At 45.4% G+C, this 15,357-nt stretch overlaps 1 protein-coding gene across 1 annotated transcript; it reads left to right on the forward strand.

Moving 5' to 3' along the window:
• The first annotated feature begins 4,683 nt into the window (after nt 1–4,683).
• Nucleotides 4,684–13,742, forward strand: tbx2b (T-box transcription factor 2b). Its single transcript, XM_022195629.2, has 7 exons — nt 4,684–5,421; nt 6,290–6,557; nt 8,140–8,286; nt 9,462–9,538; nt 9,630–9,799; nt 10,821–11,404; nt 11,943–13,742. The coding sequence occupies exons 1-7, from the start codon at nt 5,063–5,065 to the stop codon at nt 12,390–12,392; spliced, it is 2,055 nt and encodes a 684-aa protein (XP_022051321.1). The 5' UTR covers nt 4,684–5,062; the 3' UTR covers nt 12,393–13,742.
• Nucleotides 13,743–15,357: the final 1,615 nt, after the last annotated feature.

The following is a 15,357-nucleotide window of genomic DNA, read 5'->3' on the forward strand; positions in this document are numbered from 1 at the left end:
GCTTTTTAAATGAATATATTTTCAAAAGAGCACAAAGAAAAAAAATCATCTAAATAAGTAAATACGCAGAGGAGCGGATGAATAAAAAATGATGGAATCAAGTTATTTTTATAAAGTAAATGTCTTCGTGTAGAGGCCTTTGAAGCTTGTTGCAGAATTAATTATTTTTAATGTCAGGATTTCAATTCTAAACTCCGATTTCAGGCTACAAAAGACAGTGCATAAGAGACAAAAATGACTTCTCAGAAGATGACTGAACTGGATCCGATGTATTTCGTTTTATTAAACATTTGACGCATGTGTAGCCCAAAATAAACACACACCAAGACAAAGAAACAACAACGCTAATACCCTGTCTGTACCGGGGTTTTTAAAAAGAGCCGAAACCCTCACATGTGTGAAGAAATATCCACCTTGTCGTCTGAAAGTACAGGAGACGATTTTACAAAGAGACAAAGACGCCAAATATTAGCGCTGAATGATATTTGGAAGTGTGTCCACTGATCGGGTCCGTGTTTTTTTCCTTTAAACAAACACATGTTGTGCAGTGCGTCGTGGAATCATCCTCCTGAGGCTGCATTAACTGCACTGATGACCCAAAGGTGCCCCGGCTCTCCTCAGCACAACAGCCAACAGCATCATTTCACTACAACTAAACTAGATTAAATCTCTCTAAATGAGTGAGTGCGTAAAAGGTGCTGCAGAGGAAAGAGTTGGATTTTCCGTGGGGCTCAGTGGGACTAACACCTGATCACACTTCAGTGAGCGTGGCGGCGGGAACGCCTGCGGATGTGACAGCTCTGTCACCCTCCTCTGGCTCCCTGGGATCCCCATAGCGCCCCCACCCGGTGTTCCACCTGTCAGTCAGACGCAGCCTCAGTACAACGCTGTGGCTGCAGCGGAGATACGGGAGCGCACCGGAGCACCGGAGGGTAGGACGGGCTGCGGCCCCGGTAACTGATCTGAGCAGTTGTAGCTCATGATTGAGTTTGTCATAAAGTCATGTCCAGAAAAACGTTTAATAGCAGAGCTGTGATGCATCAGGTATTAGCCTGATCCCAAAAAAGCATCTCTCTCTGGGTATTGTTCCAAATAATACGATAGAGTGCACTCTGTGTGTGTGTGTGTGTGTGTGTGTGTGTGTGTGTGTGTGTGTGTGTGTGTGTGTGTGTGTGTGTGTGTGTGTGTGTGTGTGTGTGTGTGTGTGTGTGAGAGAGAGAGAGAGAGAGAGAGAGAGAGAGAGAGAGAGAGAGAGAGAGAGAGAGAGAGAGAGAGAGAGAGAGAGAGAGAGAGAGAGAGAGAGGGGTTGAGGAAACATTTTGCTTTTCCTACAAGTGAGAACTGATATGTTTCATTTAACAGAGTGACTGCAGAGGAGCAGTAGGAGGAAGAGGAGGAGATGAAGAGGAGGAGATGAAGAGGAGATGAAGAGGAGGAGGAGGGCTGCTGGTAGCTGCAGAAGGAGGGAGAACAAGGAGGAAAAGAGAAAAGGAGAAAGGGGGAGGAGGAGAGGGCCGCTGGTCGCCGGGTTTCCATGTGACAAGGGGAAATATGAGGGACTTTGACAGGTCTTAAACGGTCTGGCGCCAAGGCCTCAGTCTAGCCGCTAAATATAGCCGGAGAGATGATGCAGGGAGATGGGAGGAGAAGATGGAGAGATCAAAAGAAGAAGGGAACAATGTCGAAGGGAGGAAAAAAAATAACAATACTCGATTATAGACGAATATGGCGCAAAACTGTCCCGTTCTGTTGTAATTAGAGCGTCTCTGGCTAGAATCGCTGACACAGGGGCCAAATCACCGGGACGGAAGACGCTTTTTGCGCACATTTCCACATCTGCAGCTGTATTGTATTGTATTGAGCGGACAGATCAAGGACACAGAAAAGCCTCAGTCAACTTCCTACTGTATGGAAAGCGTCATGCAGCTCATTCTCCTTCCAGGCCCAGCTTACAGGGTGAGAGGCGGCTGCGCTCACCAGCTGCCTCCCAACCTGCAGAATCATTTCAGCGTATTTGTGGGTATTATGTAATACATCATAATTGTGCAAATATGATAAAATATCTCAACAATATATTTGGGAGAAAATGGGCACCAGCGCTTGAATTTGTTCCTGCTTTGAGATGTTTCCCAACCTCCACTGCTTCACCTCCACGGGCCCCAGCTGACACACATATGCCCAAAGTACAAGTCTAAGGAGCATATTTACTGTCTGCTTTCATTAATCCCCAACACACAGGACATGTTAATCTATCAGCACAGTGCCCCTTCTATGTAGAATTAGCAGCAGCTCGGAGCAGTCCTCCTCCACTTAATGACTTTTAAATCGCGCGTAATGGAGATGTCTGTGCCGTTGAAGGCGCAGAACAAATAAATGGTGACTGATTTGCACAAGCATTGTTGATACAATTATCCAGTTGAGTATTCCGGCAGAAAAACCGTTATCCACCTCCATATGTTGCTAATCTCTTTTTGCTCCAAAGTGAAGCTTCACGTATGTGTCTCCCAAAGTGTGACACGACAAGCCGCTGTCCTCCACGTCCATAAATCTAAAGATGATGCATTTCAGACAAGACCGGCCAAATTAAAGCAGACACACGCCACAATTTCATTCTTTTAAAGGGCACTGTAGATTATTTTATATTCTCCCATGCTCATAGAGATTTATTCCCAACACAGGACTTATTAAAAACCTCTTTCACGTCGTGACAGCTGCTGGTGCTGCGCTGTGCGGGGCAGTGGATGCTCCAGGGGTTTGTGTCTGATCTAATGTGTTTCCTGGGTTTGTAGAAAGTGCTTGATTCAGGTAAGGTCCGCTCCGTTCTGCTGGAGCTGCTCCTGTCTGGCCTGCTGACTCTTTACGCATGGCTGTATCAGTGTGATGGAAGCCGAGCAACAAGTGTGCAACACGGTGGAGATGTGCAAGCATGTCATGCTCTTAAATCACACAACATGCGCTGTCTGACACACAGCTGAGACTTTATGGGGGAGACGAAATTATTTTCTTTGTGCTTTTTGTCTCTTTAAATAAGTGTGAGCTCATTTAATGGTTTTGTAGCTGTATACTGTCCGGTTAAGGTTATTAGATCCATTGTGTTTTTTTAAATATTGCGGTTTTATAGTTATTTTTATTCTTCAAGACATTTTTATGACCAGCAACAATTTTAGAGCAGAAGCCTAGAGAGGCGGCTGAGTTCCAGGGGTGCAAAGGAAATGCTCAGTTGTCTCTGACAGCCTCATTCAGAAGGATTCTCACTTTTTGTTTCAGTTTTGTCGAAGTGACGCCTGTGGCCCATATCACGGTCCTCCCTGCCCGGAGAGAGCCGCTGTTTATCCGAAAAGAAAAAACTCCCATCTGACACCGAGTCATGACCGAGGCAAGAAAATGGAGCAGAGCCGCAGATGAGGCTGCTGAGGGGCCGCAGGGGCTCGCACATGCAAGACTTCAGGGTAAATACAAAGAGACAAGAGATTGTTCTTATTGTGGCGCATCAGCCGACTGGCGCCGAGCGGCTCTTTAACAAACTGAGTCCAAGTTAATCAGGAGCTGCGGAGCTGGGGTTTTGTGAAGGAGCTGAGCAGAGCAGAGTGCAGCGGGACTGGTGGGCCCCCCCGTGGCTCCCGGAGTCCCGCACTGTCCTTGGTTTGAGAAAATACAACCTGTCGGAGATTACACGCTACCACGGCCTGCCCTCAGCTCAGACTGAGCACTAAATCATCTCATCGCTGCGACTGTTTGATGTGGAAATACAGACGAGACAGTAGAAAATATCACACAGCACTGTAACAGCAGGAACAGCACACTGCAGCACCAGAAGTTAAAATATTATTAATGTTTAATCTGATTGTACAACGAAATAAATGTTATCTAAAAATATGACACGAATCTAATCTGCAGCCAAACAAGGAAGTTTGTATCGAACACTCACCGCTTTCTTTCTCCCTGATTTTTCTCTCAAAATTCACACATTCCTCTTTTTGCTCCACGCAGCATCGGGTCTGTGTGCTCCAGCCTCTATTAGCTGCTGCTGCTGCTGCTGCGTCCGGCAGCTCCATGAGGAAGACGCTCAGATACGCGGCTCTCTCCTGGGGAAGCCGAGGCTGTTTGAGCGGAGGTCTGTGTACATACACAGCTAACATAGCCTGGACTAGCGTGAGGCAAATCCAGCCTAAGCGTCAAAACAACCGATGGAATAATTAGCTACAAAGTCTGTTATTATAGCGACCGAGAGAGCAGCAGCTCTGAAATAAATCTCTCCGGAATGCAGAGCATGAGCTGCGAGTCGTGGATTTACTGTTGTGAGTTGTTCTAAAAGACAGTGTAGCCTAACTGTGGAGAGCTGATCCTCTGTGTAAAGGTGAGTATTAAGACAGTGAGTCTGTGGACAGGTTGGTTTCTCCGAAGGCGACATTGTAAAAACGCAAGCCGAGAGAGGCGATGCCTCCACCGGCCAAGAACTGAGGGCTGACCCGATGTTTGGCTTGGAAATGGGGGTGGGATTTCCCGATCTTTCCTGTCATTGGTTAATATTTTATTCTGTTGACATGTTTTCTTACTGCTAATGCTTCCGACACCTTCTTGTCCCCCCCTCCTCTCCTAGAGTCTGGCCGGAGCTGTCAGAACCACGCCTATAGGGGCCCACAATTGGTCCAGAAAGCGTAAAATCAGCAATCAAAGGGGCTTGGTTCATTAGTGTTGGGGATGGAAGCAGGAAGGACATGTGAGATAGTCACAGATCTGCAGTGAACGGGGCCACATCTCTCCAGTCAGTGTGGGATGACTGAAGCAGAGAAACAGCTCATTTCTCTGAGAGGCACACAGCGCAGCCGGGCTCTGCCTTCACACCGCCGCTCCTACTGAAGGATTCGGCGGAGGAACCAAAGGAGAACAGCAACTCTGGGCTATTTTCTTCACCCTGATAACACGTTGAGTGTTTGACAAGGCGCTGCTCTGTTCTGTACCGCTGACTGCCTCGCGAAGCGCGGACCTACACTGGCTCTGGGTTAGGGGGAAATACCACTAAAATATCTGTTATTTCACTTCGGTTTTTGTGGATGCACCGATGAGAGATCCAGTTTTTACAGGGACTGCAATGGCTTATCACCCTTTCCACGCACACCGGCCGACCGATTTCCCCATGTCCGCCTTCCTAGCGGCCGCGCAGCCTTCCTTCTTCCCGGCGCTCAGTCTGCCTCCCGGGGCGCTCACCAAGCCCATCGCGGACCACGGCCTGGCCGGGGCGGCGGAGGCTGGGCTCCACCCGGCCCTCAGCCACCATCAGGCGGCTCATCTCCGCAGCATGAAGAGCCTGGAGCCCGAGGAGGAAGTGGACGACGACCCAAAAGTTACACTGGAAGCCAAGGACCTTTGGGACCAGTTTCATAAACTCGGGACGGAGATGGTTATTACCAAATCTGGGAGGTAAGAATTTCTCCGAATTGTGATTCCTCTATAGGAAGCACTTTTTAAATAAAACCCCGTCACTTTGTCCTCGTACATGCAGGGAATGAGCCATAGCTGACAAGTTTGGAGCAGCTAAAAAGCCATTTATTTAGGTTATTAAGCGGCTGCCTGTGCGTCAGGCCTTTACCAGTCGAGACTCATTTTTACAGCGAAAATGCATCAGTTCAATTATTAATAAACTGGAAAAGAAAAACAGACAACACGGCAGAACCAAGAAATATTTACTACTAATTATACAGTAAAGCTTTTGTTTTGAAATGAAGTTCCGGGCCCATAACTCTGGCTACATTTGGGACTTTAATTGGCGAGTGAATGAATAAAAGTCCAATTTAATTTAAAAATATTCATTCTTTACTTCCACGTCGATGAAAAAACATTTCTAGGATATTTTGGGGGAAATGGGCTCAGCGCTTTAATCAGGTTTTATCTCCCAAACTGCATTCTGTGGAGGCAGCAGAGCTTCTGGATTTTATAAACAGGCTGTCACTTCAAAAAGCAGGGACGTGAAGTGGTGTGGTCATAAATATACTGCTCAGCTTTGTAGTGGAGGACTTGGACAACACACACAGACACACACATAGGAGGACAGAGACACCACACACACTCACACACTGTGTGTTTTTCTGCGTTGCTGTCGCCTAATTGCGTGCAACACTGGCGAATATTTTCTGACAATTGCAGTATTTCCACTTGTCAGAGCGGCCTGTTTTTTCCTGCGACCGTCCCAGCCTCTTTTGTCAGATTTGTTCAAGTGTTGTTTGATAATGTGGTGTTGTGTTTTGGTTGAATCGCGGCGTGTTGACTCCCAGTGTGTGTGTCTCTGCAGGAGGATGTTCCCTCCGTTCAAAGTGCGAATAAACGGGCTCGATAAAAAAGCCAAATACATCCTGCTGATGGACATCGTGGCGGCGGACGACTGCCGCTACAAGTTCCACAACTCCCGCTGGATGGTGGCGGGCAAGGCCGACCCGGAGATGCCCAAGAGGATGTATATTCACCCGGACAGCCCGGCCACCGGCGAGCAGTGGATGGCCAAGCCTGTTGCTTTCCATAAACTCAAGCTGACCAACAATATCTCGGACAAACACGGATTTGTAAGTACATCTAGAGTTTTTTTTATTCATTTATTTTTTAGTTTACTCTCACTAGTATTTTATGTTGTCCTCTTCTTGGCCAAACTGGTATTTTCCACATGGAGCAAAATGCTACACGAGGTGCTTGCTGTTTTTAGGTGTTTCTAAGATCAGATAAAATTTTTATGAAGCTTGTGTGTAAAGTGGGTCGTCGTGTCAGCAAAACCACGAGAAGGAAAACGGAAAATAAATAAAAGCAGAGCGCATGGCGTGTGCTGGATCCAATTTATGAACCTACTGCAGGGGAATTATCAAGCAGGGTAAATTATTGTGAGACAGGGTTTTTGAGACAAATAAATAAAGTGGAAAAATAAAGACTATGAGATTGTACAGGCTGCGTAAAGATGGGACAGCTCTCCGTCCAGAGCTGTTGACACTTTGTCGCCACTTGACTTCCCACCGCCGCTCACATTCACACAGCTTAAGTTTCACTGCAGCTCTACAGAATATTATCAGCCTGCGTTTTTGTCCTGCTGCATTCAAATATCCAAACCCTGACCGAGCTGCAGCAGCTCAGGCCTGCACACCGCTCTGCACCTCCTTATTCCACCTCTTTATTTTCAGCTGAGGTTTTAATCGAGAGTTTAAAAAAAAAAAAAAAAAACATCATCTGTGAGCCGAGTGTTTGGAGGCTCAGGATTAAGTCATGTATCACCGCATCGGCTCAGAGAGAAATCCCCATGTAACACTACACTATAGTATAGTATAGTATAGTATAGTATAGTATAGTTTTGTGTAGACATTTGTAGTGAACATCAGGTCTATGTTGTTCTAAAATGAGGCCTGAAAGCTGCTGCGTCTTTGCGCTTTTCATCCAGAATATTTCCCATATTTGACATTATTTTACCTGTGAAAAATATGCACGAAAACTTAAAAATAACCGGCACAGAGAAAATAATAAATGCCTGAAAAAGTCGCTGTTAGTAGCAGGCAGAAGGTGCATTCAACTGGAAACAAATTCAACATTTCCATGTCAGTGTAAATAATTTGCAGTCGGTAACAGGCAGGATGTCTTTTTCTGTACAGGTCTGAGGTATTTGCTGCTTATACATTTAAATTGTTTAAAGTTCATATTGCAGTGCAGTGATTTTGTTTAGAATTAATTTTTGCTTATTTATTGTCGTTTCATTATTGGTTTATTTTTTTTAAATGTGAAATGAGTTCGATATCAGATGTTAAAATGTGTGTAATGTCTTGTGTCAAAATAGAGCCTCAGGCTGTAACTCCAGGCTCGGAAAGTGTCTGTGCTTTGGTAAATTTAAAATGTGTAGCTTTTGTCCTGATAGCAACGGGATCAGATCATTTTTTTGATGCGGGTTTGATCTCTCATGACACCATGTGTGGCCTGGTCAGGTTTTTCCCTGTGCCCCGCACTAATTACAGACAAGTCTGCTTACATAGTAATTATAACAGCATCAATAACAATGCGCTGGATGATCCGCCTCCACATATCTGCCTAGTGTCGACTTTTAGCATCAAACAGGGACTCTAACATGCGCTGATATTCACTCCAAAGCTGTGCGTTTTGTGTGTGTTGGTCCAGACCATCCTGAACTCCATGCACAAGTACCAGCCCAGGTTCCACATAGTGAGGGCCAACGACATCCTCAAGCTCCCCTACAGCACCTTCAGGACCTACGTGTTCCCGGAGACCGAGTTTGTGGCCGTGACAGCGTATCAGAACGACAAGGTGAGTCAGTGTTCACACTCCACGGACGGACTCTAATATGGCTGCTGCTACAGTTTGCATAATAAATGTCCTACATGCATCCCCTCCCCCCACCAACCCCCGAAGACTTAATCTGATTTTGTAGGTCGCCTAATTTCCCTGCAGAGGACTCCCATGTCCCACTTGATTTTTTTTAATTGCTGCTTTGCTTGGATTTGTGAGTGTAGCAGACATATCTGACCATGAATTCAAACGGACTGCTGTGTTGTGTGTGTTTGTGTTATCAGCTGTTCACGGGATACACACGGCCTATTAACTTGACCAGAAGTGAATAAATTAGGCGTATAAATACTGGTCACTGTGTTGTGTTTGTTGTGATGCTGCATCAAATATGCACTCTTTTTCTCTGATTTTGTCTTCCTAAATGTGACACCAGCGGTTTCTGGCGCCTGGTTCTGGATTTAAGGGAATGTTGTCAGAATCCAGCGCATTTGAATTGTGGTTTTATATTTGCTGGTATTAATATAAGCCCCGTCGCTGTGCCTTTATCCCTCTCCATGAAGCTAATTGGGGCTCGTGTCCAGGGGGTGGGGGTCCTGTTGTAAAACTTTATGGCGAAGAGTCACCATCGATTAGGAGGCATTTAAAGGCCGCTCAGCCTGCAGCCTGAGCGAACAGATGCTGTAAACGCACTCTCTCTGCTCACACTGGACACGCCTGAAGCGCCTTGTTCAGGGGCCACCGAGGGCCCTCAGGAGCCTCTCAGAGCCACGGTGCCAGCTCCGCGGTCATACATGGAGCCGCAGTCTTCCCCCTCCGCATCAGGACATATCGTGAGGCAGCAGCGATCCAAACCGCATTATTAATTATTGATATGATAGTCATCTGCTTCACTATTGCTCCCTCTGCCTTATTTTCTGGGGATCGGAGGCTTGTGTGGCCCCGTAGAGGAATATTTCGTGGCAGAATTCCTCTCCGGGGGCCTATGAGAATAACGCCCCATCATTACGCTTTTATTAATAATGCAAATCCGAGGCCTACGGTGGCTCCTGTCCAACACGCTGCCTGTGTGTTAATCCCAACACGTTGTTTTCCTGCATATGGAGCAGGTGGAGACAATGGGCTCTGACTGTGCGGGCTTTGTGTTTTCATTGCGGTTCCACGTCTTTAAAAATCCTCCGTGTGTTTTTGGACAGATCACGCAGCTGAAGATTGACAACAACCCTTTTGCGAAAGGCTTCAGAGACACGGGGAACGGCCGGAGGGAGAAAAGGTGGGCTGGACAGCACCTGCAGCATCACACTACGGAGCAGCACAAAGCGACGGCCATTCTGTTTAACAGTATTTGTGGTTTTGTTGTGCAGGAAGCAGCTGACCATGCCGTCGCTGCGGATGTATGAGGACCAGTGCAAGGCGGACCGAGACGGCGTGGACTCGGATGCCTCGTCCAATGAGCCTCCGACCGGCAGGGACGCAGTCCACTCCCCGCTGGGAGCCGGAACCAGTCCGCTGAGGTTCAGCAGGCCCAGCCGAGGTGAGACATGTACCATTATTATTATTATTATTATTATTATTATTATTATTATTATTATTTATAAGGGATCAACATGTGCGTGAGGATGCGTTTTAATGATGGTGTAGGGCTTTCAAAAATTTAGATGCTGTTCTAATAATTTTTGTAATAATTTAAATAGTGTGAAACTGGCAGAAAATATCCAGCTGGAATTTGGGACAGAAAAGCAGACACAGACATGAACCTATTATTATTATTATTATTATTATTATTATTATTATTATTAATAATAATAATAATAATAATAATAATTTAAGCAACCCTGGGTGATGACATGGTTCGTTCAAGTACACTCATAACAATCGGAAATTTTTTTAAAGTGCTTCACTGTTAAGCTGCAGCCTGCTTGGGTGTGGATAAATGATGTTTTTTGGTGGATTTGTATCCAACCAGTCCCATTGCACTTAAATAAGATTTAAGTGAATTCTTATTAATTGTCTTCTAGTTTACACAGGCAGTTATTGTCAGCTAAATGTATGAATATATGTCTAAAGATGTGTGTAAAAACAGTAAAGTCAGTCTGAATTTGAACTAAAGTGGTATTTTAATTCACATTTAGATTTGAGTGTTCTAATTGAGAACACCAGTGTAATTTGATATTAGGGCACTATCTGCAAAGCAAATGTGATTTTAAAAATGTATTTGGTCTGGTTCCTGTGTATTATTTCTGTTCATTTAGTCAAATAAATTATCCCACAAACTCTTAGGAAGTGTTGGGTCTAAATTATTACTGCTATTAATTTAAATGGTTTTATTTTTCTAAAGTTAGCCTGCTCACAAAATTCACACAATCTAAAAAAAAAAAAGAAATAAAAGAAGAAGATTTAAAATGCAGGACAAATATCAATTTCCCAAAGAGTCTGAAACCGTCTGAAATGTGCAGAGTGGGTTTAGCAGGTGTCTGAGCCTTAGTGTGTGTGTGGGCTGCTGGGATGTGGTGATGAGATGGTCACACCTCTTCCCTCTCATTCCTGTGTCTTAGATGAGAAAACATGCACTGACAGCGAGCAGGAGCTGGAGCATCACGACGAGCGCTGCACCGCCTCCAACAGCCCGGGACCTGAACCTGTGTCCCCCTACAGCTCCAGGTGTGAGGAGCGCATGAGGGAAAAGCCCAGCACTGAAAAGAAGGACGACTCCATATTCAGTATAAGGAACCTTGAGAAGGACAAAGTGGAGAGCAGGCACAGGAAGGACACCACGGACGCGTTGACAAAGGACTCGGAGGCTGGAGGCATCAGTGCCAGTAAGGACGCCTTCTCCCCTCTCGTGGTCCAGACTGAAAGCCCCTCGCACTTCAGCCCAGGCCACTTACAAAGCCTGGCTCTGTCTGGTCTGCACAGTCAGCAGTTCTTTAACCCTCTGAACACCGGATCGCCGCTGTTGTTTCACCCCGGGCAGTTTGCCATGGCCCCTGGAGCCTTTTCTGCTATGGGCATGGGGCATCTATTGGCCTCTGTATCCGGAGCAAGTGGTTTGGAAAATGGCAGCCTCTCCGCCCAGGGCACAGGAGGAACCCCTAACCCATTCCCCTTCCATCTGTCCCAGCACATGCTCGCCTCTCAGGTAAGAAAGGTCATCTAGTCACAATTTGGTGTTGTTTGTCTCCACACCTGTAGCTCTCCTCAGACATGAGGAGGACAGAGAGCTGGAGCTTTGGGTTGAGACTGTAGACAGGATTTACTTCAGCCTAAGTGAAAGCTAATCAGGCATACATCAGAACTGGACTTCATTTAGTCTTGGAAATAAGCAGAGATAATGTTCATGTATTTGCTGCAACATGTGGAACTTCTGTGTGTTTGCATTAAAACATACATTTAATAAAACAAAGCAACATTAATAAGAAGTCATGAAATTATTCAGATTTTTTATTTGGCATTTGTGGAATAAGCTGTTTGTTAAAAGAGTTTTACACTCAGAAGAGGAAAATGGTATTGTGCGTTTGTTTTTGTCAGGTCTGTCCTGTATCTGTTCTAAATCCTCTGAGGAGACTGATGTGTTTCTGTGTTGGAAAATGTGTCAATAATGAGAATATTCAACCTCTTGACTGGAAATAATGATCTGTGCAAGTGTGACTCCAAGACTTTTCTTTCTTATATTCCAGGGCATCCCCATGCCTCCATTCGGAGGTCTTTTCCCGTATCCATACACCTATATGGCAGCAGCTGCAGCAGCTGCCTCAGCTTCAGCCCTCCCAGCAACCAGCACCTCCAGCCCACTGTCCAGAAACCCCTTCCTGGGCTCTTCTCGGCCCCGGCTCCGCTTCAACCCCTACCAGCTCCCAGTGTCGCTGCCTCAGAGCTCCAGCCTGCTCACCACCGGCCTGCCGGGCAGCCTCAACCCAGGCTCTGAATCCTCTAAACCAGGCAGCAGGGAGACCAGCCCAGCCCCGGAGCACCACAGCAACCACAAGACAGGAGGCTCGAGTGGAAGAGCTGCATCTCCCAAAACCTCCATGAAGGACTCGGTCAATGAGCTGCAGAGCATCCAGAGACTGGTGAGCGGCCTGGAGGGCCAGAGGGAGCCTTCCCCAAGTGCAGACTCTCCCAAGTGATTAAGACTCTCAGTTTTGGATGAAGATTTGGCTTGAATACAGAGGACAATAAGTGCATATGTCCTGTACAGCACATTACAGAGACTGGGATGAGGTCTGACCGATGAGGGTCTATGAAGGCCGATTACTAATATCTTTCAGAACAAACCTGCAGGTAGACAGAAATATTGTCTATGTTGTTATATTTAACCTTTTAATTTCACAAGTATTGAAGGTTTCCTCCAGAGCTGTCCTGTTGAAGGGGTGGACAGACAACACCTCCACGTCCTCAGACACCAAAACCCTCCCATGAATTATATTGTTTGTAGGGTTAGTCGCTCTTGAAGGCAGGCAAACTCCCCCAAGAAACTCTGGAATATATCTCTATATTGATTAGAAACAAATCAATTTAGAAACATAAATAAATAAAACACACAAAAAGCATATGGAAACAATTTAGAAAATAAAGCACTAAATAATGATCAGATATTATTAAATAAGAAAAGCAACTCCAACCACTTCAGTTTAAGGATGTGTAATAGAGAGGACACTACAAAAACTGCTTTGAATCAAACTTGATCATATCATTGTGTGAGGTGGACCACAGCAGGCCGGTATCGGCCCCAGATATCGGTGTGAATGCCTGCAGCTCCGCTGCGCTGCAGAAAATGTGTGTTGAGTTTAGTAAACTTGAAGCGTTGAGCATCCAGGCCTGGTTGAAAGCCTGGACAGGAGCAGAAACACCGACAGACAGGTCTGATCATTTCAAAAGGGATGGAAGGTGAACGTTCCGTCTGCTAGAGGAAGACAGAGAGAACCGCTTAACAATTCATGCCAGAAAAAACCTTTCTGAACTATTTATGTAATTAAAAAATTCTGTAAATAAAGCTAAGATCCAAGAATATGCAATTGGTATTAATTTATTCAAGGTTGTATATTAGCGTGTATATATTTCGAATTGAGCTTTTTTTCCCCCTTCCCTCTCCTCCTCCTCCTTCCCTTATTTTACATGAACATATACTGTAAATTAAAGCTATTTAGCGCTTGTTGGTTTGAAAAAACTGTGTATGAAGCATCGCTGATTTTTTAGGAGACGTGTGTGCCATGTTTTAGTCTGCATCCACCGACAAATACAGAGGAACAGAGAGAGAAAGAGCTCCACATGGATTCAAAAACACCTCAGGTTATTTCACTCCAGCCAGGAGACATTCAAATCAATTCCTCCTTTGGGCGCGTCGTTCATATCTATTCATAAATATATTTAAAGATGGAAGTATCTTGTTTATGCTGGTTGTCCGGGTATTTTTTTTTCTTTTTTTTTCTTTTTTGTCTCACAATTTCAATAAAAAATCGTTGTGCTGAAAGCTTGTATGATTGTTTTTATCATTATTATTAATAATAATACTGTTGTTAAGATCACCTAATTAGAGTAAAACCGATGCAGAAATGTATGGAGCATTTTTAAGTAAAGTCATGTCTGCTTTTCCACCCACAGGCCCGCATACATGTACATCTGTACACACACACGGGCCAGCAGCGCCCTCTGTCGGCAGCTCAGCCACCAGTACAGAAGCAGGTTGTTCATGTGGTTTACTCCATTTGATAAGAAAATACCACTGGGCTCAGTTTGCATGTGATTAAAAATACATTTAAATCATATGGTGAAATTTGTGGCTAAAAATTGTTGGTAGAAATTTTGCATTAAAGCTACAGCTATACATATTTTATTTTTATGATCTGGGCATTTACATGAGCGGTGGAAGCTAAAGAGGAGGATTTCCTTGTGGACATGATGTGGTGTGTGTTTGTTGTGCAGCAGTGGCAGCAGAGTGTGTGTTATATTTATGTTCTATCGGAGCTGTCTCCTGTCTGCTCGGCCCTCCAGCTCTATTCTCAGCCTCTCCTCAGTCACCGTCAATCTGCATTTCCTTTACTATTGTGTGCCTGGCTGTATTTTTAGAAAGAGTCGAGTAATGTAAGTATTTATAGGAAGTTTTCCTCTGCAGCTTTAACTGCCGCCTCTTTAACTCGGCCTGCAGGGCAGCACATCGGCTCTCTTAATGTGGAGCATAAATTCCGCATTAAACACGTTTTTACGCGCAGAAATAAATATTATTACGGCTTTTTTTAAAAAAAATATGTGAAGACGCGCGGTGAGCGACTCTAATCAGCCTAGAACACTGCTGTGTATTTACTGAAAATGCTTTTTGTGTTGTTCCTTCACACTCCTGCTGTTTAAAGAACACTTCTCCTTCTCAGTGTGTGTGTGGAGGCCTGTGTGAGCATGACGCAGCAGTGTGTGAGTGTGTGTGTGTGTGTGTGTGTGTGTGTGTGTGTGTGTGTCGGTTTAAAGGGTTAAGCAGGGGGAGTTTAGGGCAGCAGACAGCCTTTTGTCCGGGACCCGGCGCCTGTCGCCTGCCTGCCGGCCACAGCCTCCACACCGCCCCGCTTCCTAATTAGAGAGCCCCCCTCCTCGTCCCCCTCCCCTTCTTCTTCATTTTCTTTTCTTTCTGCAGCGACAATCACAAAACTCTCATTCTATTACGGGGGCCATTGTTGCCACTCTGTTATCTTCAATTAACAGGGAGAGCGACTCGACCTCGCACTCTGGGAGAAAAAAGTATTTGTCTAAATCAATCAGTCAGTGAGTGATCAATAGGCTCCTGTGGAGGCCCCGTGGATCATAACTAATGACTGGTGACGGCGTGGGGTAAAAAGGCCAAGATTATTCACAACTTGGTGAAATGATCGGCGCAGGTCTATGTTGTTGTTGAAGCTTTTGGAGACCAGCAGGAGAAGCTGCAGTGGCTCAGGAGACAAACAGCAGCTTCCCTCTTCTGCTCTCTTATCTACAGCAGATATTTCAGAGCAGGCTAGGCTCTGGTCCCTGGCCCAGATTACACAAGTATTCTGCTGCTCTGGGTTTAAGGTTACTTATGTAACTGCTTATGGGGAAATTGGTAGTTTATTAACAAGTTTTACATTT

This window comes from Acanthochromis polyacanthus, chromosome 13 (assembly GCF_021347895.1).
Source record: "Acanthochromis polyacanthus isolate Apoly-LR-REF ecotype Palm Island chromosome 13, KAUST_Apoly_ChrSc, whole genome shotgun sequence".
NCBI classification, from domain to species: domain Eukaryota; kingdom Metazoa; phylum Chordata; class Actinopteri; family Pomacentridae; genus Acanthochromis; species Acanthochromis polyacanthus.

Coding starts and splice junctions, on each gene's coding strand:
- tbx2b (XM_022195629.2), top strand. CDS start 5,063: ATGAGAGATCCAGTTTTTACAGGGACTGCAATGGCTTATCACCCTTTC. Junction 9,800..10,820: donor GTTCAGCAGGCCCAGCCGAG/GTGAGACATGTA, acceptor CCTGTGTCTTAG/ATGAGAAAACATGCACTGAC. Junction 11,405..11,942: donor AGCACATGCTCGCCTCTCAG/GTAAGAAAGGTC, acceptor CTTATATTCCAG/GGCATCCCCATGCCTCCATT.